At 41.6% G+C, this 24,495-nt stretch overlaps 1 protein-coding gene across 1 annotated transcript in view; it reads left to right on the forward strand.

The window, feature by feature from the left end:
- SORCS1 (sortilin related VPS10 domain containing receptor 1) overlaps positions 1 to 23,400 on the forward strand; it is a 413,218-nt gene extending 389,818 nt beyond the window's left edge. Inside the window, exon 27 of the mRNA XM_083504744.1 lies at positions 23,261 to 23,400. Coding sequence (XP_083360870.1) covers positions 23,261 to 23,385 — 125 coding nt within the window. The 3' untranslated portion in view covers positions 23,386 to 23,400. The remainder of the gene's footprint in view (positions 1 to 23,260) is intronic.
- Positions 23,401 to 24,495: the final 1,095 nt, after the last annotated feature.

Below are 24,495 nucleotides of genomic sequence, written 5' to 3' on the forward strand. Positions count from 1 at the left end.
AGCTTTGGAAGCCTCAGTCTAGCAGGTCATGTGAGAGAAATGCTTTCACCTTTGGATGCAAACACTGAGAAGTTACAAAGCTTCAAAAAGCCTGGACAACGCTAGCCAAGACAATAATTAACCAGGACATTATTCAGTTTTTTTTATGCTACACTTGTAAGTCAAAGACTTTTGCTTCATGTTCTATAGCTCTAGATAAATAATCGTTGAATTTGAAGGCATCTGGTGTGATCTGCTGTTTCCAATATACAAAAAAAGTGAACGGTAGATTTATCATTTTTATGTGAATTTGGATGGACTGAGAGAAAAGTGGGGTGTGAAATTTTTAAAAATGAAGGTTATACAAGTCAAAGATTATTTAATTAATGGAGACTCGAGACATGCCTAATGATTATGATGATGTAGCAACTCTGCTCTAAAAAGAGAACTGGACATGTTGCCTAATGTAAAATCTTCTTTTGGCAATCCAGCTCAGGAGGAAAAAGTAAAACATAGCCCAATTGCCCTCATAAATACCACACCAAGTTTTCCAACTATAAATGGGGTGAAATAACTAGAGGAGGTCATTCCAGCTCTGCATCAGGACACACCAGGACATATTTAGAGGTACGGATTTTGGAAGATTGTGGGACTGACTATATCCTCCAACTTGCCTCCTTTGAGGCCAAAAGCACTCAAAATGATTGGGAAAGCATGGGGCCCCTAAGAGCCTTCTCCCAGCAGCAAACCTAATGAGCAGATCACCTCTTGGTTCTTTCTAGTCTCTATGGATCAAGCCACAACCACCCTGTAGGAACCACACAGGAAGGTGAGGCTGCGAAGCTCAGATGTCATTGGACTCCACAGCTAGTATAGCTAATGGTCAGGGATGATAAGAATTGTAGTCCAGCAACATCTGGAAGACCACAGGTTTCCCACCCTGGCTGTAACAGTTTGCTTCATAGCAAGTAGAAAAGAAGCCATTTTCCTTTGAGCAAAGCATTCAGTCTCTGAAGAATTATTTTAATCTCTAGGATGCTGCCAATCCCAAGCTAATATGTTCTCTTCCTCCTGTCCCAATGTTGCCTTCTGGCACTGAAGACATTAAGTCTGTCCTATAGAAAGAATCAAATCTCTCCAAGGGTGAGCATGCAACACAGTATCCGCCTAATTGCTGCCCACCATTTCACAGTGGGAAAGCTTTTCTTTCAACCCGGAAGGCTCAAACATTGATGATTTCTTCCCTCTGTGAACTAATGGGAGCTATCAGTTAAGTGTCACTGTGACTTATGGAACCCTGGCTAAATTTGACCCTCTAGCCTTTAGTGGGAAAATTGTTTCCTTTGTGCTTTAATATGACATGAGCTCAAAGTCAACATTCTTTAAGCTTTGAATTGGGCACTGAAAAAGTATCAATTGTTTCCTGAGTAAACTCTATGCTTTATGAAGGCAGGGGCGGGCAATCCACGGCCCACATATTTCAACACAATCTACTTACTTTGAAGTTGTTACAATAGAAAATTGTACAGTACGATTTTAGCCCTCTTAAGTTGCAACCTGTATACAGTGACCTGTGGATACGTTGTATGGAACTAAATGGGGCTTACTTCCAAGCACAGTGGTACCTCAGGTTAAGAACTTAATTTGTTCCGGAGGTCTTAACCTGAAACTGTTCTTAACCTGAAGCACCACTTTAACTAATGGGGCCTCCCACTGCTGCTGCGCCGCTGCTACGCGATTTCTATTCTCATCCTGAAGCAAAGTTCTTAACCCAAGGTACTATTTCTGGGTTAGCGGAATCTGTAACCTAAAGTGTCTGTAACCTGAAGCGTCTGTAACCCGAGGTACCACTGTACACATTTATAAGCTTATGCTGTTGTAAAAAAGAAGAAAGATCCTGTTTGCATCCTAAACACTTTTTTTAAGTGTCAGATTTTGTTGCCTAAAACACATTTAGTCTCAGGCTACTAAAACCTTCATCAAGTTTATTATATATTCTAATGTATACTTTTTGTAGGACGTTTTGCTGATTCTTAGCAGCCAGTAATATTATGGTCTCTTCGATACTCCCAGTTAGCAAAAACCAAAGCTGAAAACCCTGACAACTAATTAACCATTCATGCAATGCATATCTTGTTGACAATAAGTAGTTCCAGGCTTTTCCAGATCAGCACACACACAGGCAAATTCAGTGTCTGAATTTGCTGCTGACCATTTAGATGGCTGTTTGAAACACAGGTTTAATCTGTCTCCACTTGCATGTACCCAGGGAAGTCTGCCAGCACTTATGTAGAGAACAGCGGCAGACTTTGGGCCTTCAAATGTCAGAGGCGCACTCTGCAATGCCAAAATTCATTGCCCCCACCTTTTGCCTTCCGTTCTATATCATTGTTGTGACGCCCCTTGCAGAGCCCTCTTGACTTGGTGCCCAGTGTGGGTGAACTGGTTGCACTCCCCTAAATCAGCTTCTGTAGAGAATCCATTCGTAGTTCTTTTCACAAATACATACATGCATATATTGAAGCTGCTGCGATTCTACTGATTCATATATCTGCCATATTAACCCTAACTAGCTTTTAGAACTCATATGTACAGTGGGACTTGGCAGGTGAGACTGTCTCTCTTCCATCACTTGAGAGAAAGAGCCAGGCTAACAAAGAAGACGAGGTTATCATGCAGTACACCCTGATCCCTAGAAAAGCTTTTACACTGAATTCATTCTCTTGTTTGACTCGGAGCAATAAGAGAATTCTGATGTTCTTCCTTCCGTCGCCGAAATGGTGGCGTTTTCAAACACAGCTGTTGGCACTACGTTATACTGTTTGTTATTTTAGTAGCTTCTTTCATAGCCTATATTATATTGGCATTTCCTCATTTTAATATAGACTAGTGTCATGACTGTATTCTTCAAATATGATGTTTTCATTTAAAACAAAAATAGTAACCGTGGAAGATCAGCACATCAACCATGAAATGAGAAAATAGGAAACAGTAGCTTCATGAGATCTTTCCAACACTCATCGGCTCTGAGAAGTGTTAACTAAAGCAAAAAAATTTCATGAGCAATAGAGTAGCTTATGTAGTCTCAAGAAACTTCAGCACTTTTATAATGAAAGTCTCTTGACTCGCTTTAGGCTTCGTACTATATTAAATATTTTATGTCTGCATTGTATTTCCAAATTTTCTGGCTATTTCCTTTCTACGCTCAACATACAACACAGATTCAATTTAAGAGGAGCATAGCTAGAATAGCTCAGCCATGGTTATGAATACACAGTATGGTGTTTAGAAACAGGGGTGCATGCTCAAGCCCCACACCACCGCCCTCATATGTATCTCTCCCCATGTGCCTTAAAGCCATTATGCCTGCACTGCACAGGAAAGGTCTCCTTTATAACAATGAGGGTTCTACTCACTTTCAAGTGAACACAAATTAGGGCCAATGCATCCCTTTTTGCCGCTTGAAGTAAAATGGGAAGTGCTGCCCTGCCACTGCCAACTTCATAGCACCTGCCTCACCACCTCTGCCACCGACAGAGAAGTCAACACACACCACAATTGCCTCATTATGTAAATCATGTTTAGAACACCACAACACACACGTAACTGGCTGTCTCTTTAAGAATGTTTAATTCTAATTGCATGCACCTGCCCCATTGTAGGGGTTGCTCCTATATAGATTAGTTTCAGTGGCCATTGATATGGAGCGTCTCTGACTGGCAACTCCTGCATTCCTGTGGACTACTTCCGGCTGAAAAAACCTACTGAAAAATCTCCTGGAAACCTTGTCTGAAGAAGCCCAATGGGCGAAACAAGGGTGTATCCTGAGAACTGCTCTATCGTCAGCTGCCTTGTTGTTAATATGTAGTTCCATTTGTTACACTCTCAAGACACAGGATGATGCAGAAGGAAGATATCAGTATGAAATGGCATTGCCAACAGGAACTGTATGTTGTAATTGTTGGACTTGACAATATTTGGACTTGACAATCCTTGGATTTTACGGCAATAAATACATATACAGTGGTACCTAGGGTTGAGTACTTAATTTGTTCCAGAGGTCCGTTCTTAACCTGAAACTGTTCTTAACCTGAAGCACCACTTTAGCTAATGGGGCCTCCTCCTGCTGCTGCGCCTCTGGAGCATGATTTCTGTTCTCATCCTGAAGCAAAGTTCTTAACCTGAAGCACTATTTCTGGGTTAGCAGAGTCTGTAACCTGAAACGTATGTAACCTGAACCGTATGTAACCCAAGGTACCACTGTAGAAGGTTAATACTAATATGTTATGTTATTGCCATCAGGAACTGTGCTTTGCAATTTTTTGATATGACGATTAAATTACAGTTTTATTACATATGTTATGTTTCTTTACTGACAGAGAAGTGGCACTGGCATTGGTGCTGATTTCCAGTGAGATCTTTCATGCTCTGAGAGATCTCACAAAGAACCTTGCCCAAGAAGATTGGCCACTAGGTAGTAGTTACCAGTACTAAGATTTCTTGAATCCAGGGAGAATTATTGAGGAGTGATTGTACTACTGCCTCCTTCAAGCAGGCAGGGACCATCCCCTCTTGCATGGAGGCATTAGTCACCTCCCTGGCCTAATCAACTGTCCCTTCCCTGCTAGTTTTTATCAGCCAAGAGGGGCAAGAGTCCAGAGTGCAAGTGGTCACCTTGACTAATCCAAGCACTTTGTTCACATCCTCAAGCCTTGCTAACTGAATCTCATCCAACACAACAGGACTAGACAGTGCCCTGGCCACCCCTTGTAATTCATCTGCTGTAAGAGTGGAGCCAAGATCCCAGTGGGTGGATTTTTATCCTCAAAATGCTTTTCAAACAAGTCACAGTGAGCTACTGTCAGTTCTGCCAACTCACTTGGAACAGACTTCCAGGGCCCCTTCACTATCCGGAAAAGCTCTGCTGGAAAAGTACAATGAGGATGCAATGGAGACAGCAAAGTATGCCTTCTTTGCTGCCTTCACTGCCACTAGGTAGGCTCATTGATGAGCCCTCACTAGTATGGAATGGGAAAGGTGGGAAAGGCTTGGGGCCCAGAGATATCTTGATTATTTCCAGCATGTGGTCTAAAAGACAACTGATATAGCAAGGTTCAGATTCTAGCATAATATAATGAGAGTGGAGTGGAAGTCTAGAAGATAAGCTAAGAGCTAATTGAACTCAGTGTAGCTGAAAGACTGGAGCGATGGTTGTGAGGCACAGACAAGCATCAGTGACCAGACACAAAGGCTTGGGGGACACTTGTCTTATGCAAAAGGCTCCACCACAGTAACCAGATATTTGACTCGGCCAGTTTTTAAAGGAGTAAAACACTCAACGGCTTATTAAAATCCGTGGCAGCTCTATGGCACAGCCACATGGACATTACATTTATTTTCCAGTAAAGTCAATCAGTGCCTAAGCTGACTATGAGGAATTACGCTCAAATAATTAAGCATTAAATGCTTTGTAGGCAAGTGGCTTCTCATGTGTTCATAAAGTTATTTCAATGCACTGTGATGAAGCCATGGTAGCCTACAGAGCAATCTAAATCCCAGCCAAGCAGTAGCAGAGTACGATAGGGTGATGGTGTTGTCAGCCACATTGACTGGCAAGAAAGGCAGGGCAGCTCAGGCAAAAGTCTGCTTTGGCTATATCATCCTGGATCTGGCAATTAGGTCTGGGTTGGGCTAGATGCTCAGCCCCAGAACACTGATTTTTGGCAGGTGGAATGGGGAGCTGTCCCATCAACACCCACCCTGCATGACAGGTTGCATCCTGACCTACAAAGTTACTCTGCAGCTCCCACAAACCTATCCTGCTATCTAATTGGCAGCTAGTCTAAGTCATCTATAAACACAACCTTAGCATGTTAGCTGCTGATATAGACTGGAAGGCAGTTCACAGCTGTAAGCCTGATATTTTGTCACCCATACAGAATGATATCATGATAATTCCACCATCCTTTACAAATTATACGCAACATGGACTATTGATGATAGGTTAGGGGGGAAAGAGACAATTACTCTTGAAGAAGAGTAAAATTACAGCAGTAATTATGATACTATTAGAAGATTAGAGACTAAGAGGTAAGACTGAGAAACCCCTCCTTCTTCCTGGAAAAGAAATGAGTTCACGGTGGTATAATTGCAGCTTTTAAAATTAAGGAGGGTCTTGTTAAAATTGATTTAGTCCTACCTACTGGCCATCAGTGAGAAAATTAAAAGACATAATCTAAAAATTATGCACCATAAGGGAATGATATATTAGGGATATTCTTTTGGAAGTGGTTGCTGCTGGCAGGAAGCACATTGATAGATTAAACAGGGACGGTGTAGAACAAGAAAGACTGAGTTTCAAGAAGGAACATCAAAGTTCAAAGCTGTCCTTTACTTGGACAGGTTAGCAGGGCACAACCCAATCCTTGTCTCAAGGTGCTTGGATGTGTAGATGAAAAAGAATTAGAATCCACTTTGAAATCTGTATATTGATTGAAGCAGAAGTGGGGAACCGAAGACCCGAGGGCCATACCTGGTCCTCAGGACTCTCCCAAGCTGTATCTGCTCCGCAGGCCACAGACCTCTGGCCCTGCCCTGCACCTCTTTGCCTAGCTAGAATTATGTTTTGAGCTATCGTAAGACTTTCTGTTTGCTTGGATGGTGGAATAATGTGTACTTAGAAACCTCTGACATTTGCACAGCTGCAGTACAGACTACCGTACAAAGTAAATGTTGCATCTATTGCACCTTCTGTTTTTTCCCTCTGGCTACATCCACTACTGGCATGCAGCCACTGGGCTGAACAAAGATCACCCCTTGATTAAGGATAATAACAGGGCTTTTTAGCTGGAACTCGCTGGAACTCAGTTCCTGCACCTGTCAGGTGGGTGCCATTGCCATTATAAGAGAACAAGGGAGAAGCTCAAAGTATGTTCCAGGTATAGGTATTCATCTAGACCCGGCTTCCTCAAACTCCAAATGTTTTGAGACTACAGTTCCCATCATCCCTGACCACTGGTCCTGCTAGGTAGGGATCATGGGAGCTGTAGGCCAAAAACATATGGAGGGCTGAGTTTGAGGAAGCCTGGACTAGACGAATAGCACTGCATAACAGTATACTAAGGAGGGATATAAAAGTTGTGTACATTACAATACTGACACTCCATGGGTGTGCTTCCACAACCCAACTTCTCCACCACCCCACACTGTCCTCGTAAGTGGCAGTGATGCCGCTATCAAGAGGGCAATGGTATGGCACTGCCATTCCAGCCAGTCCCGTGTTCTGAGCCTACTGTAGCAATGGCTTCCATTGTCCCTGAGACCTTACATTCTATTATTTTTTATTTTTCTATCTCCTCCAGCCACTTGGATGCCAGCCCCCAGTAGATCCTCTAATTTCTGCTGAGGAAACATGAGCAGGAACTAAGAAACCGTAGGATTTGTAGTTGCTGAGAAAGCATGTCACACCAAGCGGCTGCTACTCTTTTTCTGTTATAGATGGCCTAGACTAGCAGCTCACTGTTCAGACTCTTGCTTCTTAACATTGCTTTTGAGTTGCTGTAGTAAATCTCTCAAGATCTTATAAGAGCTGGATACTCCATATAGTTACAGGCAGTGCTTTTTTCTAAAAATAAATAAATGTTTAGGGGTACTCTCATTTTTACTCAAGAAAATCACCACTTTATAGTTCAGATTGGGAAAAATAAATACAGTAAGTGGACAAAAGTACAAAGATTCACAAAATGTTTAGGGGTATGCATACTCCTGCGTCTCCCCCAGAAAAAAAAAGCACTGGTTACAGGGAAATCAATTTGTATAGCCATCCTTAATCATGAACTCATTTCTGCCTAGTGTTGTTTCCTTAGATAAAAAGACTATCAGCTCAGACTGGGCTCCTTTGGACCTCTAGGCTTAGGTAAAGCATCCTCTCTCACCTTGGACCCTGCGCATGTGTAGAACTGAAATAATTTTTTATCCATAAGTGGTAAAACATTCTCAAAATTCTCTTTTATGGATTTTGATGTCAAGCTTCTGTGTACTGAATACAACTGAATATTAAAAATTCAGCATTTGACAACAGTAATCAACATGTGACAATCGTATGTAGCATTTGACTTTCAGTTACAAAACACAAAATCTATACCACAGTCCTTAAGAAATGTCCGTGCCCTTATATTCCAGCTCATTCACTGGCAATTGCGACCCGTGTTACAGAGGCCTAACTAGTTTCAACTTGAAATCTGGTATTTTGTATCACTGGCCCCATGCCGTGAAACACTCTGGCAGCAGAGATTCCACAGACATCTTAGCTTTTGACTTTCAGGTGTCTCTTGAAAACTTTTTTATGCTGACATGCCTATGCAGTAGTCCGAAGCTTTTTTGACTAGCTACCCATTTTCAGGATTGATTTTTAGGATTTTAATTTTATGTTTTATTGCTGTACACTACCCTGATTTTGCAGTATATTTATGTTGGTATAGAAGTACTTCTCTCTCTATATATTAAAGTAAATAATCCATCTTTTCAGGTGTAAACATTTGTCATATGACAGCTGGCATTTGGTCTCAGTACTTCATAGTCTGTACTTGTTAATATCCAAAAGCAATGGTTACTATCTTTTTTAAGAAAGGTGCCTAAGACTCCAATTATTTTGTTCCTGTATCTGGGACAAACTTTATTTTCTCTCCACTTGATTGGAATTCACTACTGAGGTGCCAACATGTATGTCTTAACGCTGGGAGATGGATTATCCTCACCACATGAGGAGTGGCTGGGCTTTGCCTGCTAAGAACTTGGGAGGCTCTCAGGCAAAGGAAGCTGGAGGTGATCACAGACAAGCACATTGACGAAGGAGCTGCTGGCTGCTCATTCATATGTTGTTTATCTCCAGCTTCCTCCATTCACAGCGGTGAATTTTCTCTGTTCCCTCCACTCTCAGTTGCTAGCAAAAATTAGGCAGTGAGAGAAATAATTGTAGAAAGCCAGCCAGTGGCTGCTCCTTCCCTTTGTGTGACTAGACAACTCCTCCCTCCCCCCCTAGCTTTCTTCGCCTATTGATTGTCAGATGTCTGTGAGGAGAACATCTACAAAGAGGTGCTGCCTATGTATGTTTGGAGGCACTCAAAGAAATCAAGACACCCGTGTTATGGGAAAGCCAGTTGCCTAGGCGCCTTGTTGCAGTGATCACAATTGCATTGCAATGGAGGTGCACATGTTATCAGGGACAAGTCCCATTACCTTTCCACAGAGAATCGTAGAATCATAGAAATGTAGAGTTGGAAGGGACACTGAGGGTCCTCTAGTTCACCAACTTCAATACATAAATTCATGACTTATCTATCTTACATATAACATAAATTCTCTCTCTTACATATCAGTCTCTCTCTCTCTCTCTCTCTTCCTTATCTCAGTTTGTGTTTTTTCCATAGGTGTTGAAGGTGACCTCCAATTTTTGATATCCAATGCCCTCCCATTTATAGGAGACACATTCATGAGGATTCAGTGCTGCTCTACACACCATTTTTGCCTTCTCAGTCTGCCTCAGTGTCATTTCCCATTCCACCATTTAATCTGATTGTAAAGCAAACAACAATTTTGTTCACATATAGAAGCATGTGGCTTGCCAGCCTGATTCAGGTGAAGCAAATGAAGCCACAGATCTATTTATTTATTGAATTTATGTCCCAGACACCCTCCCAAAGGATCCCAGGGCAGCAAACATATCCACTTTTTAAAAGTGTTATACATGAGTTCTTTTTTTAAAAAAGCAGTTTCAGTTAAAACATTCTAAAAACAGTTGCAATTAAAAAATTAGTTCATCCTGCAATCTCAGGGTTGCCAGAGCAAAAATGAAGACAAAAAAGGCAGAAAGTTGGAGGATAAAGGGCACCAAAACAGCATCAAAGTAGTTCAATTGCTCAGCATGGGCAATTTATTTTTAAAAATGGAGGTAGGGGTTACATCTGTCCTGCTGCAATGAATGTGCTGTTTTCAAAGTAGCTATTATAAGTAGAGAATGCTCAGGGGAACCCTAGGGGGGTAAAATTATAAAACATGTTGGGTTTGGTGGGGAAGTGAAACTTTTCTGTCTTCTACTTTCTCTTTTCTGTTCTTGTTGAGCAGAGCTCATTAGCACACCTTGGTGCATTTAATCATCCCATCAGAATTAATGCTGCTTGGTTTGTATAATATGTTCTATCACATTCACAGTCACTCTTCCTGTGGCAGAACAGGAAAGGTCAGGAGGTCTCAGTGTGCCTGATCAAAATTAAAACAGATAAAGATGCTGGCTTCATCTGCATTTTATGTAAAAGGCACGTCAGGGGATTGAGGCAAGAGAACAGGATTTCACAAAACATATTTGCAAGCATAAAGTAGATCAGTCTTCATGGACGACTTTTCTCTCTGTCTTTCTTTAGATTTCCAGACTTTTCACTTGAGTTTGTACAAAATGAATGGGGGAAATGTGGAGGAAACGGAATGTCCCGGGATTCAAGTTGTCTCACTCCACTTTCCCTACTCTTGGCACCAGATTTTGGCAGTTCTTTGCCCCCCCCCCCCGCCAGAATGATGGCATGGCATGACACAGAAACTTGGATAAAAGGGTCACACTAACAGTGCTCACACATGCCATACATTGAGTGTACAATCCGTCTGATTCTGTACACAATAGCTGACCTGTACAAATCAAAATGTGTGCACTCTTTCACACAAGCACTTGTAGAGACATGTGTAACCAAGTGTTTTATTAATCCAGACCGAGGATTTGCAGCACGGCAACAACCCAACAGATAAGTGTGGGAACCATAAAAGACTGGCGATTCTGGAGACAGTGTTCTCGGTGCAGTGGGGCAGCCCACCCTAGCCACTTCTGCTGAACTCCTCCACCTGCAGACAGGGAGGGTATTGTCCGGAGTCCAGGCTGCTGTCTTGATAACACAGCATGCAAGTCATAATTAGCTGGAAGATTTATTGCAATACAAACAATTAGCCTTGGATGTCTAACCGAACGTCCATTGCTTATGAATCAGTTGACCCTTCTGAAGAATGCTTCCTGGTTCTGCAGAATATCCTGAACCAATGACCCTTACGTTTCTGGGTTTGCTTCCTGCCTAATACCTTTGCCATATGACGACTCCTTGGGCTCAGATGATTACCGTAATTGCCTCCTCTTCCGGTGAGGAAATGCTATTTCGCCTGTTTTCTAAGTCTGCCTGTGCTTCTTGCGGGAGCTGACTTATTACCCTCCCATTCTCTGCTGACTCCTTATCCACATTTCATTCTGTGTCAGAGAGGGGGGGAGGATTGCTTACTGACTCATGCTGTGTTTCTCTACTTGGGGCAGGACAGGTATGCAAATCCTCTGCAGATCTTAAACAGATGAAGCAGACCCTGTTGAGAAAGATAAACCTCATCATCCTAATACAACTGGGTACTAAAATAAGCCACTTTGGGGTTTTTTCCACAACCAAAGCAGTATGTATTTTATTTTATGAAATAAATAATAAATCAACAAATAAAATATCTGATTTCGGGGCACAGATTTCAGGGTAACACTGGCCTCTGTCATGGCCATTCAGAGCCAAATAAAGACCAATCACACATACAGGGCAAAGATAAAGTGCAGTCTTTAGGGTTGCCATATTTCCAGTGGCGTAGCGTGGGGGGTGCGGGGGGGGCTGGCCGCACCGGGCGCAACATGTGGGGGTTAGGGATGGGGGGCGCAAATCCACGGGTTAGGGGGCGCAAATCCACGGGTTAGGGGGCACAAATTACTTGCCTTGCCCCGGGTGCTGACAACCCACGCTACGCCACTGCATATTTCAGCAAGAGTTGTTGAGCTTTTTGGGGAAAATTGCAAAAAAGAAGAAAAAATGACGTTTTGGAGCTTTTCTAAAGTAAAATTGTCAAAAACGGCTCTGTCAGCTTTTCCTGAACACCTAGGCAATTTCCGTCCAGACACTGCTTAAGACAACAGTATTCTGGATCTGTCTGGGAATTTCCAGATGTGTGGCAACCCTAGACTCTCTGGGCTGCACTGAGGAACTCCTAGCCCTCTGACCAATCTTGGAGCTGTGGATGAGGACACACACACACACACACACTCTGTGTGTCTATATATATATGTATATAATTTCTTTGTGTGGCTGTGTGTGGCCCTAAGTGTCCCACATCTGCTGATATGGCTGGACTGAATGTCACCTCACCACTCACTCTGCAGATCAGGGGAGGGATGGTGAAATAAAATGTGGGATTTTAAAAAATGTGGAAAGAGAAAACAGGGTATAAAAACAGTAGATGCAGTTTTCACTCCAACAGTATACAAAGAAATTGCTTCAGTACAACAATACAACAAGGATAGATTCAAATTATGTGTGATGTGTTATCAAAGAATGCCATGCTGCTGGATGCATTGTCTTATGTGACGTTGCTGACTCAGAATACCTAATTCATAAAACTATTGATTTGTGCTTTATTGTGGTCTTTGCTTAATCTAACTTATCACCAGGAACTAATTTGCCATTGTCAATAGTCACATTGAGGTTAGGATAATGTGTTTGACTGTAACCTCCTTTTCCATGCTGTCTTTGTTCGCCAGTACTTTGAAGTTTAGTTTCAAGGGCAACAAGAAAGAAAGAGAAAGAAAGAAAGCGAATGAGCTTTGGAGTCTAGCAGAAGAGCCCCCAACTTACTTGCAGGTAAGGAAAAAAAGTTCATCTGAGCAAGGTTCAGTGACCCATGGTGCATTTCTTTCATTTAATGTCTAGAATTTGGATACATCTTCAACATCAGCTCAACAAAGCACAATCTAGTCAAAGCTGCGCACTTTCAGCTGAGTAACTGTATCCCTTAGAGAATGGATTGATCTACTTTGACCTGTGCTGAAAGATTGAGTAGATATGTCATTTCTGTCATAGGATCCAATTCCTAGGGGCTGCGAGGGCTTCAGCCCTCACAATAAAATATTTGAGAGGGCCAGGACCCCACAAAGTTGATGGGCATTCCAATTGAAATTTATTCATTTATTTTATTTATTGAATTCATGTGATTGTTTATGGGGGAGTGGGGCTTACCTGGGCCCCCATAATATTTTACTCAAGTTGACACCCCTGGTGTCTGGTCTAACAATGGTGCCTTCTGCCAATGTAACCCTTATGCTAGTAGAGCAGCACCAGCACAAGGGGACAAGCAAGGGAAGATGAATTGGTGATTGCAGAGTTAACAAGCACAAGGTGTCTTTAGCAGGAGAGCTTGCAGAATTCATTATTTGTGATTTCTAATATGCACTGATCTGAAACACACATTCCAGACTAACGTGTGGATCAGAACCGTTCAACTTTAATTGTACTGGGCTCTGGCAAGCCTTTTCAATAGTGGCCCCCACATCTTTGGAACTGTCTAATATAACTGCATTCTATTAAAAAATGCATTTAGTTGGGCTTTAAACTGTTTTAAGCAGGTGATTATTTTTTTTAAAAAATAAATCGACTCTTTTGTAGTTTGAAAATTATTTTATCATTTTAATGTTCTTTTGTAAGTAGCTTGGGGAGCGCTTTACCCTGAAAAGCAGCATATATAGTGGGGATGCCCTGGAAGATGATGCAGAAACTTCAGCTAGTGCGAACTGCAGCTGATTGGCTACTGAGTGGAGCAGCAAGACAGAGCCACATAACACTGGCTCTTAAAGAATTGCACCCTCTTTTGAATTCAAGGCATTGCAAATGAATTTAAAGCCCTAAACAATGTGAGGTTTAATTGCTTGAAGCAGTGTATCTCCCAGTATAGTCCTGCCTGCATGTTCCTAACTGCCCACCGCTAGGTGTTATGCTCTGTGTGGTGACATGAGAAAGGACCTCCTTTGTAGTGGCACCTTGTTTAAGAAATTTCCTCCCCTCTGAAATTTGCCAGGCCCCAAGTTTGCTATTGTTTAGTCAACAGCTCATAACATGGCTGTTCACCCAAGCCTCTGGTGATTTTTAATAATTTGGGGCTGCTCTGCAGTATCTGGTGGTTTATTTATTATAAATCATTTCAGGTTTTTTTAATTGTTCCCTGCCTAGAGATCTCAGGATGGGCTGCAAAATTAAATAATAATAAATAGAACTACTTTAAATAAAGAACAAAGGTATTCTGAAGCCTATCTGGGAGTTAATCATAAGAATGGTGAGCTTGGAGAAACTGATCTGTTCCTGCTCTGTAGCTGCATGTGGATCCCTCTTTATCTAACTTCAATCATACCTCTGAAGTGGGAGGTCAGTTGCTTTCCAGTCTATCTAGATTAATCGCATACAGGATGTCCTATAAAATAACTCTTGACTTTCTGCCAAAAGCAGCTTTGACAAATCCAATAGCATCTGAACTTAGTGCTTTGTTCAATTTATCTCAGACTTTTATGAAGCCACAAGTACACAAGAAAGAACCATTACTACTAGGTCAAACAATGGTTCATCTGCCTGATATGTCATATTCAGGCACGGAGAAAGCAAATCATGTTGAAGGCTCACAGTATTCCTTCCTGACCTTGCGAAATTAAGCATAGATTTTGTCCTACCAACCCCCTTAGTGCCATAATGAAACACCTTGGGAGATTTCAGCTGGCCTCTTACATATAGATGGGGCCAGGCCATGTGGGAAGAGACTCTTTGCTTAGCAAGGCAACACACCCATCACTTTGTCACAGCTGGATTAGCTGGTTACCCTTCGGGAGCCAAGTAGAATATTTTTGGGGGGTGATCCTGGAATTGGCTACTGGGGCCATCTTTTCCCCCACTGGCTTTGCAATAGATGATTGGCCCAGATGTGGTGTGAGTTTTACAAGCTTTGGTGACAACAGCTGAGTCAGAAACCTGTCCCCCCCCCCCCCAGGGTGCAGTGGATTCAGATTTGGAAATTGAGCTGAGTGAACAAGAGGCTAGATCTGCAGATGAGGGAGAACTGTTAGATTCCAGACAGGACAGCCCAGGGCCCCTCCTTCCCAGGGAAGAAGCCATTAGCTCACAGGGAGAGGAAGAGTTGGAAGTTGACCAAAGCGTTGCCAGGCAACCATCAGATAAGCCAGAGTCTGTGTCTTCTGGGGAAGAGACAGGCCAACTGATCAGTCCTCGCAGGAGGAAATGGGAGAGGCTCAGAGAACTGTGGGAGGCGATGCGGAGAAAAGCAGGGTTCTGGCGTCCTTCCTGTTGGGGGCAGCATTCTGATTTAGACTGAGCAACTCCTTTGCGGAGAGGAGGTGGGAACCCTTGCTCTGGATGTGTTTTTCTTGACACCCTTGGTAAATACTCTTATCTACTTGCTACGGATACATCCAGTGGTAGCCCTACTCAGCATAGACCCACTAAAATTAAGGAACGTGATGAACTTAAGTTTGTTAATTTAGGTTTACTCTGAGTAACCCTGTACATTTTCCCCTGTACATTTGCCTTATTCTCTCTCCCTCCACTTTTTGTAAACTGGCAGTTTAGCCTGAACCCCTGACCGTGTCTGAGCATAGGAGCCCTGATGCAGAGAGATTACTGCACACGTCTATTTCATTTCTTTTATTACCTGCTGGATATATATATATATATATATATATATATATATATATATATATGGGACGCAGGTGGCGCTGTGGGTTAAACTACAGAGCCTAGGACTTGCCAATCAGAAGGTCGGCGGTTTGAATCCCCGCAACGGGGTGAGCTCCCATTGCTCAGTCCCTGCTTCTGCCAACCTAGCAGTTCAAAAGCACATCAAAGTGCAAGTAGATAAATAGGTACCACTCCGGCGGGAAGGTAAACGGTGTGTCCGTGTGAGTCAGGCATGATTGGACCTAATGGTCAGGATTCCCTTTTTACCTTTACTATATATATATATATATATATATATATATATATATATATATATATCCCACAACTTCCTTTAAAGGAGCCCGTGCATCCAAATGAGTCTTCAAGTATCCTTCCCACTTAAGTGAGAAAATGTTTAAATTTGAAATATCTTTTTTGTAAGAAGGCATCACTTTTTTAGTGCAGTATCCTTTCTGTGAGAGTCAGAAACCTGCTGCTATTTTTTCACACTTATTCACAGCTGCAAATATAATATTTTCATCCAGTAAACAGATATTGTGAATATTTGATCTGATATCCCCTACAGCATCCAGCTATAGGTATAGACTAACACTATGTACGACTTGTAACAATATGGCATTTCCTTTGTGATTTTCTATTCTTTCCCAATTACAAACATTCACTTTGCCTTTTAATTATTGCGTAGTAGCATATATAGCTGATAATTTACAGACTCCACTGTAATTATGTGATTCTTTTTGGGAGGGGTGAACAGCTAATTCACACCTCAGCTGTCTGTGGTGCTTCCTATTTTATTCATTTACCTAGATGAGACCTAATTGGTTTATCACTGAAGACAGTGAGAATTCTCCCTTTGAATGCTAAACAAAGGGGATTACTGTAGGCATCAATATCTTTTTTAATTAGACAACTTCAAACCCAATGTTGGCATACCACTGATGTTAACATACCTTAAAAATCCACAATGTTTATCCTATAAAAGGAACCAGACAGAAGATAATAGATAGATGTTGATTTTCTGAAGTTCCTTTCATTTTAAAAGCATTTCAAAGAGGATGGAGGCAAATGTTGTTTGGTCTGCATTTCAAAGCAAGCCAGCTGAATTTGCACTTCCCAGACTAACAGACAGATCAAAATTCAGTTATCCTTAGGAGTGTACACTTATCAGAATTCTGATGTAGTTTTGGCTTGAAAATGCAAATAAATGTTTATTTTAAGGGGTGGGAATTATACAAATATGTGCATTTTAAGGGAGATGTATATGAAAAAGCAGAAAATTTTAAATGCAAATGTGAAGTATACATGATATTGAATAAAACAGGATGGATTGAAATGGTAATAAATTGATCCATCCATTCCAGTTTCAAAGCAACCTTGACAGAACAATTCTATTCATGCCTACACAGAACTAAGGTCGATCAAGTACAATGGAGGTTACTACCAGGAAAGTGGATACAGGTCTGTAGCCCTGGGCACCTAGGTGTTCCTCCCCTGAAAAGAACCAACACATTTTCTGGGTCTGATGCCCAAAATACACATTTTAGGGCTCTATGTGAAATCACTTTTTTCGGGGACGGGGGAGACGGGACACAACACAAAATTTTGTGAGATCACAGTGCCCAAAATGGCTGCCGGTATCTCACGATAAAAAAATGGGAATGTCCTGGTTCTTTCGGGACACTAGTGGGATACGGTCTTAGGGTTGTAGTTCAGTGGTAGACCACATACTTTGCATGAGGTAATTTTAAACTCTTTTAGTATTTTAATTTTTGCATGTATCAAAGTATGGTTGCAGATTTCTCTCTGTTTTATTAAACTGCTTTGAGGTGTTCTTGTTGTTTTTCACAATCAAGCAGTGTATAAATTTTATGAAATAACTTAAATAAACAATAAATAAATAAAATGACCCATGTTAAATCCCTGGCATCAAAAGGTAGGGATATAAACTTCCTGTCTCAATTCCTGGATGACTGTCAATCAGCAGACAATCATGAGCTATGGTCTGATGTTTTGATATATGGCACGTTCCTAATGGGGTCTGAATAAACTTTGCAAAAATATTGTTCCAACCTCATATTGTTGATCTCTCCCCCATTCTGATATTTCTTTCCTAGAGAAATTAAAAAATAACTATAATTTCCTGCATAATGATTTATAGCACAGACCTTTAAGTCTTCTGATGTTTGGGACTGGGGAAACCAGGACTTTTGTTTTCTCATCTGACTGGAACACAAAGAGTAAAATACAGAATATAAAAAGGAATTTGGCTATCCCTCCCTCCACTCCCAAAATGAAATTGATTATGCACATGCAAAGATCATTAGCTGGCTAGAAATAAAATATGCTAATAAGTGACCTTCTCTGGCACATATATTTTCAGTTTGACCCCTGTGTCAAATGTGTTGACCACCTAAGCGGGTTGTGATCCTCTGCTGTCCATCAATATCTCTGCAACTCTTTGATTAGACATACTTAGAGGCTTTTCACTAGGATGCTACAAATAGCACTACCATGTTTTCCTTATCAGTCTTTCGTCTTGACCTCCATCAGCAGACGAGGAAACAGGCAGGAAAGGGCACACAGTTTCCATCAGTCTTTTCCTAGGCCTGTAGCATTAATTTCCCCTTCATCCCCTTGGTGCATCTTGGTGGAAAGAGGCTGCAAAGAGAGCTCAGCATCTCTAATCCATTACTCTGGGGACAGCCACAGCTTGTCTTTATTACCTTGATCTCCACAATGACTCGCATCATGGGCCAAAGATTTTGACTGGGAAAAAGATGAAAGGAGTTAATTGAAAACTATATAAGCCGGGTTGGAAAGCTGGCAAATGTTTTAATTTCATAATGAGCCTGTTTGATGCAGGTAGATGACTCCCCTTTTGATAAACCAATTACAAAAAGTAAATTGCTTTTCTGAAAGACCCACACAAAAAGAGGATTATGTTTGCAGGGAAACCATGAAAAATTGTTTGAATATCAACAAGAATGGCAAGAACAAAATGAATCAGCTTAACAACCGCCAAAATATGAACTGCTTCATGATAGAAGAATAATTCCTGTGCTGCACAGCCTAAGAGTTATTCTTTCTAGGATAACTGTCACCCTCTCTCGCTCTTTACCCCATTTCTTTTTCAGAAAAACAAAGGATAACTAAACTCTGAAAAGAGATTTCTAGGAATAGGGCAGGAGAGCTAAAGAATACTAAAATGTATGTGCAAGGAACTGGCTCGGATTATTTTCTTAGAAAATTGATCTTTCATTCTTAATTTTACATTTGCTGAGATAAATGCCCCGGACCACTCAGATGGTCAGTGTAATGTTTACATCAAGGGGGGGATCAAAAGTGCTAGTGTTGTTGAATCTAATGGGTACTCAAGAGCATTCCTCGTTTCTGTTTCAGTCTAGGATCTGTTACCTCACATGCAGCCCAAGTATTTATTTTCAGTTGGTACAAATTGTATGTGAAGTGGCACTGAGTCTGACTAGTTTTGTGACAGCTAAAATCATGACACAGAGAAAAGGGAGAAAGGGAGGCTCACCACCTTTGGCAGTCTGATGAAAATTAAGCCCACAAGCAAACCAACCCGATATTACCAAGATGTTGGCTAAACAAAACTCAAGCACAGCTATAGTTTATTTAAAGGATACACAATGATGATTTTAAAAAATCTCTTTGCCCCATGGGAGGTCAAGAAGGGCCCATGAATTACCACCACAGCATTACTCTTGCCTCCATTTTGTGCTTGGGGTCTGAGGTGACTTTGTGGAATTGCTGCAATCAGAGAAAGCATGAAGGATGCCAAGAGTAATCACTGGCAGCCCTTGGAGTCAGGGCTGGATGAAGCATTATTCACTGTGTTGATGTTTATTACACAAACAGTAGTCAGCTACATCACTCAGGTGTTAGTGGGCTGAGTGTCTCAGCAAACTGCATGCATTTTCTTCCTCAGTGTACATAGATAACCAATAGGACAACAATATATGCCATACTATTTGCTACAATTGGTGCATAACACAACTAAAAAATTTTTACACCCCACCCCCACAACAAAGGCTTTTTCTTGTCCTCCTTGCTTTTCTCTCTCACACACAGACATCACCTGAATCCTTTTTCAGTATTTCATCTCCACTTTCACTGCTTCAAGAAATTTGAAAGTCGTTGCGTACTGCTTACAAAACAACCAGTAAATTGCTGAAGCAACCCCTCCAAACCCTTCCATTTATCTATTTGATTATTTTGCTGTCATGAATCAATTTATCTGTTAACTCCATTGTTGTTTTTGTTTGCATTGTTACAATGATAATGAGAAATATATTAAAATGAAACTTCACTTTCCACTTCATTAATTTTGAAGTGGCAAGCTCGACAACAAACAAGCAAAAAATTAAGCAACCGGCTTTCTCATAGCCAGGCAGCTGTGCACATGAACTCCTAGCTTTCCTTTCTCTGGAATATTGCAGGACCCTGGCTGAAATTGGACAAGGACTATTGCCACATGAGTGAACCTTAGGTTTGTCTACTTCCTCTGACTGCTTTCCCCTCTTGCTTGATCACCAGGAGGAGATGAGAAGCATTCACTTTCATTTTCAACTAACGGCAGTGAGACATTTTGTCTGAAGTGGGATGAACTGTGGTTAGCTTAAACAATGGTTTGTAGCAACAAGTCGACTTCAAGCTGTGGTTTCTCATCCTGACTTGTTCAGTTAAAATTAATTGCAGCTCCTGGGTTGGACAACAAAGCAATCTGCCATTAGTTGGAAATGAAAGTAGATGCTGCTACCTACTTGTAACCATGCTGGAGGGGAAGAAAAAGGAGCAGGTTCGTGCACATCTGAGCCAGGTCAGTGGAAGCCCTGCATAATAACAATAACTGAATGAGATCCATGAACTGTCTGGACTTGTTGCCCTCTTGATAGGACAAATCAGTTATTACCATACCTTTGTTCTGTGAAGCTTTTAATGACCTGGTTATCTGATATAACACTGGGTGGCTACTAGGGAGATAGATGTTTTGTTTGTGGCACCCCAGTAGAAGAAGAAGTAGAAGTAGAAGTAGAAGTAGAAGTAGAAGTAGAAGTAGAAGTAGAAGTAGTAGTAGTAGAAGAAGAAGAAGAAGAAGAAGAAGAAGAAGAAGAAGAAGAAGAAGAAGAAGAAGAATAGTAGTAGTAGTAGTAGTTTGGATTTGATATCCCGCTTTATCACTACCCGAAGGTGTCTCAAAGTGGCTAATAATCTCCTTTCCCTTCCTCCCCCACAACAAACACTCTGTGAGGTGAGTGGGGCTGAGAGACTTCAAAGAAGTGTGACTGGCCCAAGGTCACCCAGCAGCTGCATGTGGAGGAGTGGAGACGCGAACCCGGTTCACCAGATTACCGCTCTTAACCACTACACCACACTGGCTCTCAGTAATGGAAACCATTACCCCAGAGAGGATCATTTCATCTTTTCTCAAGGTCTTTTCAGTACCAAGGGAATCTGTTTGTATCAACCTCCCTCCAGTTCCATGCAGAGAAACCAGCCAAACTGGTGGTTTTATCTTACTTCAACACTGTCAGCAGGACATCATCCTCCACTGCAGCTGAGGGCAGCAGGGTAGCTTAGAGGACACAGTGCAACCCATATGTCTCTCACGCACAGTTCCACACTCCAGTGCTCTTTGCCCGCCAACATCTACCTCCTGAGGCAGCTGCCTCACTCTCCCTAATGGCAGGGTTAGCCCCAATTAAGAGGTGCGAGGAACTCCCCCAGAGTTATACCAGTCAAGGGCATCATACTCTTGGAGCCAGGGAAATAATTAGGCAGGCTTCAGTTTAGATCAGCAAACTTTTTGAGCTGGGGGCTGGTCCACTGTCCCTCAGATCTTGGGGGAGGGGACTATATTTTGAAGAAGTAAAATTTGAATGAATTCCTATTCCCCACAAATAACCCAGAGATGCATTTTAAATAAAATGAAACATTCTACTCATGTAAAAACATGCTGATTCCCGGCCCATCTGCGGGCTAGATTTAGAATGTGATTGGGCCAGATCTGGCCCCCAGGCCTTAGTTTGCCTACCCATGGTTTAGATTCAGTAAAGACCCTTAAAGTCACTGCAGTGCATGCTGTGTGGCACCATTCCAGCATTTGCCTGCTTCTTGTACACTGAAGCCTGTGGATGGTTGCCACACACCAAGTCAAAACTGATTGCCTTGCAATGAAGAAAGGACTATGCTAAGGGAGAATGCTAGTGTCATTTTGATTAAACCCTTCTTCTTTTTACACAGAGTCTGTTGACAGGGTGCTAGGCTCTTGTCTCCTTTACTGCCAGAGGTAAGATTCTGGGGATGTAGCAGAGTGAGCTGGCCAGTCGTCATTGAATCTGCCAGTGTTTGGAATTACTTCCTTGCTGATGGAATAGGAACAAGGAGAGGTCATCCCCACAGAGAAGAGAGGATCATAGTGGATGCCTTTTCATGGCAATTAGACCCTTGTTGTAACAAAGAGGAGGTGGAACCTGAAGATTCTTCATCTACCAAGTCTCCCAAGAGGCAAAAGTGAAACTCATAGGAAAGGGCTGAAAGGTTGGAGGATCAACTTGAAGATGACAATTTCTAGAAGACTATTAATTCTTTTCACTGGTACTTTCCAGTTAAAAGACTTCAAAGTATTGGGGTGAACCTTTTGCTGACACTGCCTAGGAAATGGCACAAAGCTTGTTTTTACAGAAATTAGAGTGTTAACCTCTGAAATATCGCAGAAGCAGAAAGAAATACCATCCCTTCTCTTTATAAACTGACTTTTGTTCAACTGGGGGACCCAGTGAATTAAAAACATCAATTTGGAAAACTGAATTCTGCTTCCCATGGCACTGAATAGGTGGCAATAATAATTTTTATTCTGTACATAATAACGTAAGACTAGTACTGTGGATCAGGCCACTGCCCCATCTAGTCCAGTATCCTGTTCTTCCAGTGGCCAACCAGAAGCCTGTGGGAAACCAGGGAGCATGACATGAGTGCAACAGCACCTTGCCCTCCTGTGGTTTCCAGCAACTGGCATTCAGAAGCATTGCTGCCTCCAACTGTGTAGGTAGAGCATAGCCATCAAGGCTATTAACCATCAAAAGTCCTTTCCCTCATGAACTAATGAGGAGTGACCACCTGCTTCTAGAAGAGAGGTCCATAGCTCAGTGGTCACATACATGCTTAGCATGCAGAAGGTCCATCCTAGAGCCAGTCTCTGGCATTTGTGCTTAAAAGGAACACAGCACAGGCTGGGCGGGAGTGGGGGAACCATGGACAGCTCTGTAAACTATGGACAGCTATGCAATGACCATGGACAGTTCCTGCTAGTTTGAGAAACTGTCTGGCAATATATGGCAACTTCATATGTTCGGATGGATTCAGCTAACCTGTTCTTCTAGCAGAGGCCAGTGCAAGGACTCCTACCAGTGCAATGGGGTTCCCCCCCCCACTCCTATGTTGTCCCTAAATCTACTCTGGAGGGTTGGGAGGACAGTATGTTGGAGGGAGGAGTGGGGAGATCAATAAAGCAGAAATGTTTGCAATGATGGAACAATGTCCTTAGTACTATGTTTCTTTCTACCCATTATGTTCCTATGCTTCAGCAATGGCTGTGTTTCATTTCACAGGTGGTTACATTTCAATGGCAACTAAAGAATTTGCTCAATGTCATGTCAACAAAGTTATTTTTTTGTATCTGGCACATGTAGGAAACCGTCTGAAGACACAAAATGCAACAACCTTGCTGAAGTCTATGTGGGGTCAGCACCTGGCTGGGATCCTTGAGTTGTGTAGGAGAAATGTGAGATACGTATACAATGCATGGAACAAATAAATACTTGGGATCAGAAACCTTGAATGGTGAGTCAAGAAGCTGCCAACATTGCATAAGGCTTTTGTGTCGTTCATTGCCAGCCTTGACTTAGTGCTCAAATTTCATTCTTGAGACAATTAACATTCTGAAAGCTGCTGCAGATATTAATTATTTTATTACATAGCAGCCCATGCATTTCTGCTCAAAATATTATAAAAATGATACAATAAAATGACCTGGTGCTATACCTATTTAAAAACACATTAAAATGGACTTGGGAGAGAAGAAGGAAAACTTACAGTCTGGGCAATTCCAGATGTCTTATTAATTGAGCACTCATCTTGATTTGTTTCCACCAAGTTTACAGGGAGGTTACATGACACCCTCTGTTTATTGAACATTCATTTGGATGTATTTAAAGGGTTGTTATATGATGTCGCATCAAGCAATTGCTGTTCCAAACTTTCAGGAGTGTTTCCCCATCACTTTTCTTTGCCACAAAAGTCTGATTTTGGAAGCAGGTTTGTGATGCAAGAGCACCAAATCCACTTCAACTGCACAACCTGAATTTGCCAGTATGCAACTATATCCCATGCACAAGACAGTGGAAGTCTGGAAGTGACCTATGACTTCAATCCTCTGTACATACTTACCTGGGATTAAGGCCCACTGAACTCAGTAGCAATTACTTCTGAGTAGATGTTTATTTTCCAGCTGCTGTTGGCTCCTATATATAAGTCTTCAGGTTCTTTCCTCTTTTAACTTTTATTTTTTCAGTTCTAACAAGAAAATGATCAGCATTAAGAAATTAACAATCTGAATGTGTAATATAAAATATTAAAAATCAAAGTGTGAAGTCATTTCAGTGGTTGATATATTTCCAGACATTCATTTCAGATGTGTTAAAATCACTTCAATAAACATTTTTTACTTACAAATTTGTTGAGGTCATGCTCATATGGTGATTTTCCCCCTCTTCAATACATTATATGACTCCATGTGGTACAAGTGAGAAGACATTCACTTGTTTTTTTTTTGAAAAGTGGTAACCATCTTGGGGTATATCCTCAGAAGAAGAGTTCTTGTAGAAAAAAATAAGGTGTTAAAGTCACATATATAAGTTACTTTCAC

This window comes from Podarcis liolepis (assembly GCF_965112155.1).
Source record: "Podarcis liolepis genome assembly, chromosome: 5".
In the NCBI taxonomy this organism is placed as follows: Eukaryota; Metazoa; Chordata; class Lepidosauria; order Squamata; family Lacertidae; genus Podarcis; species Podarcis liolepis.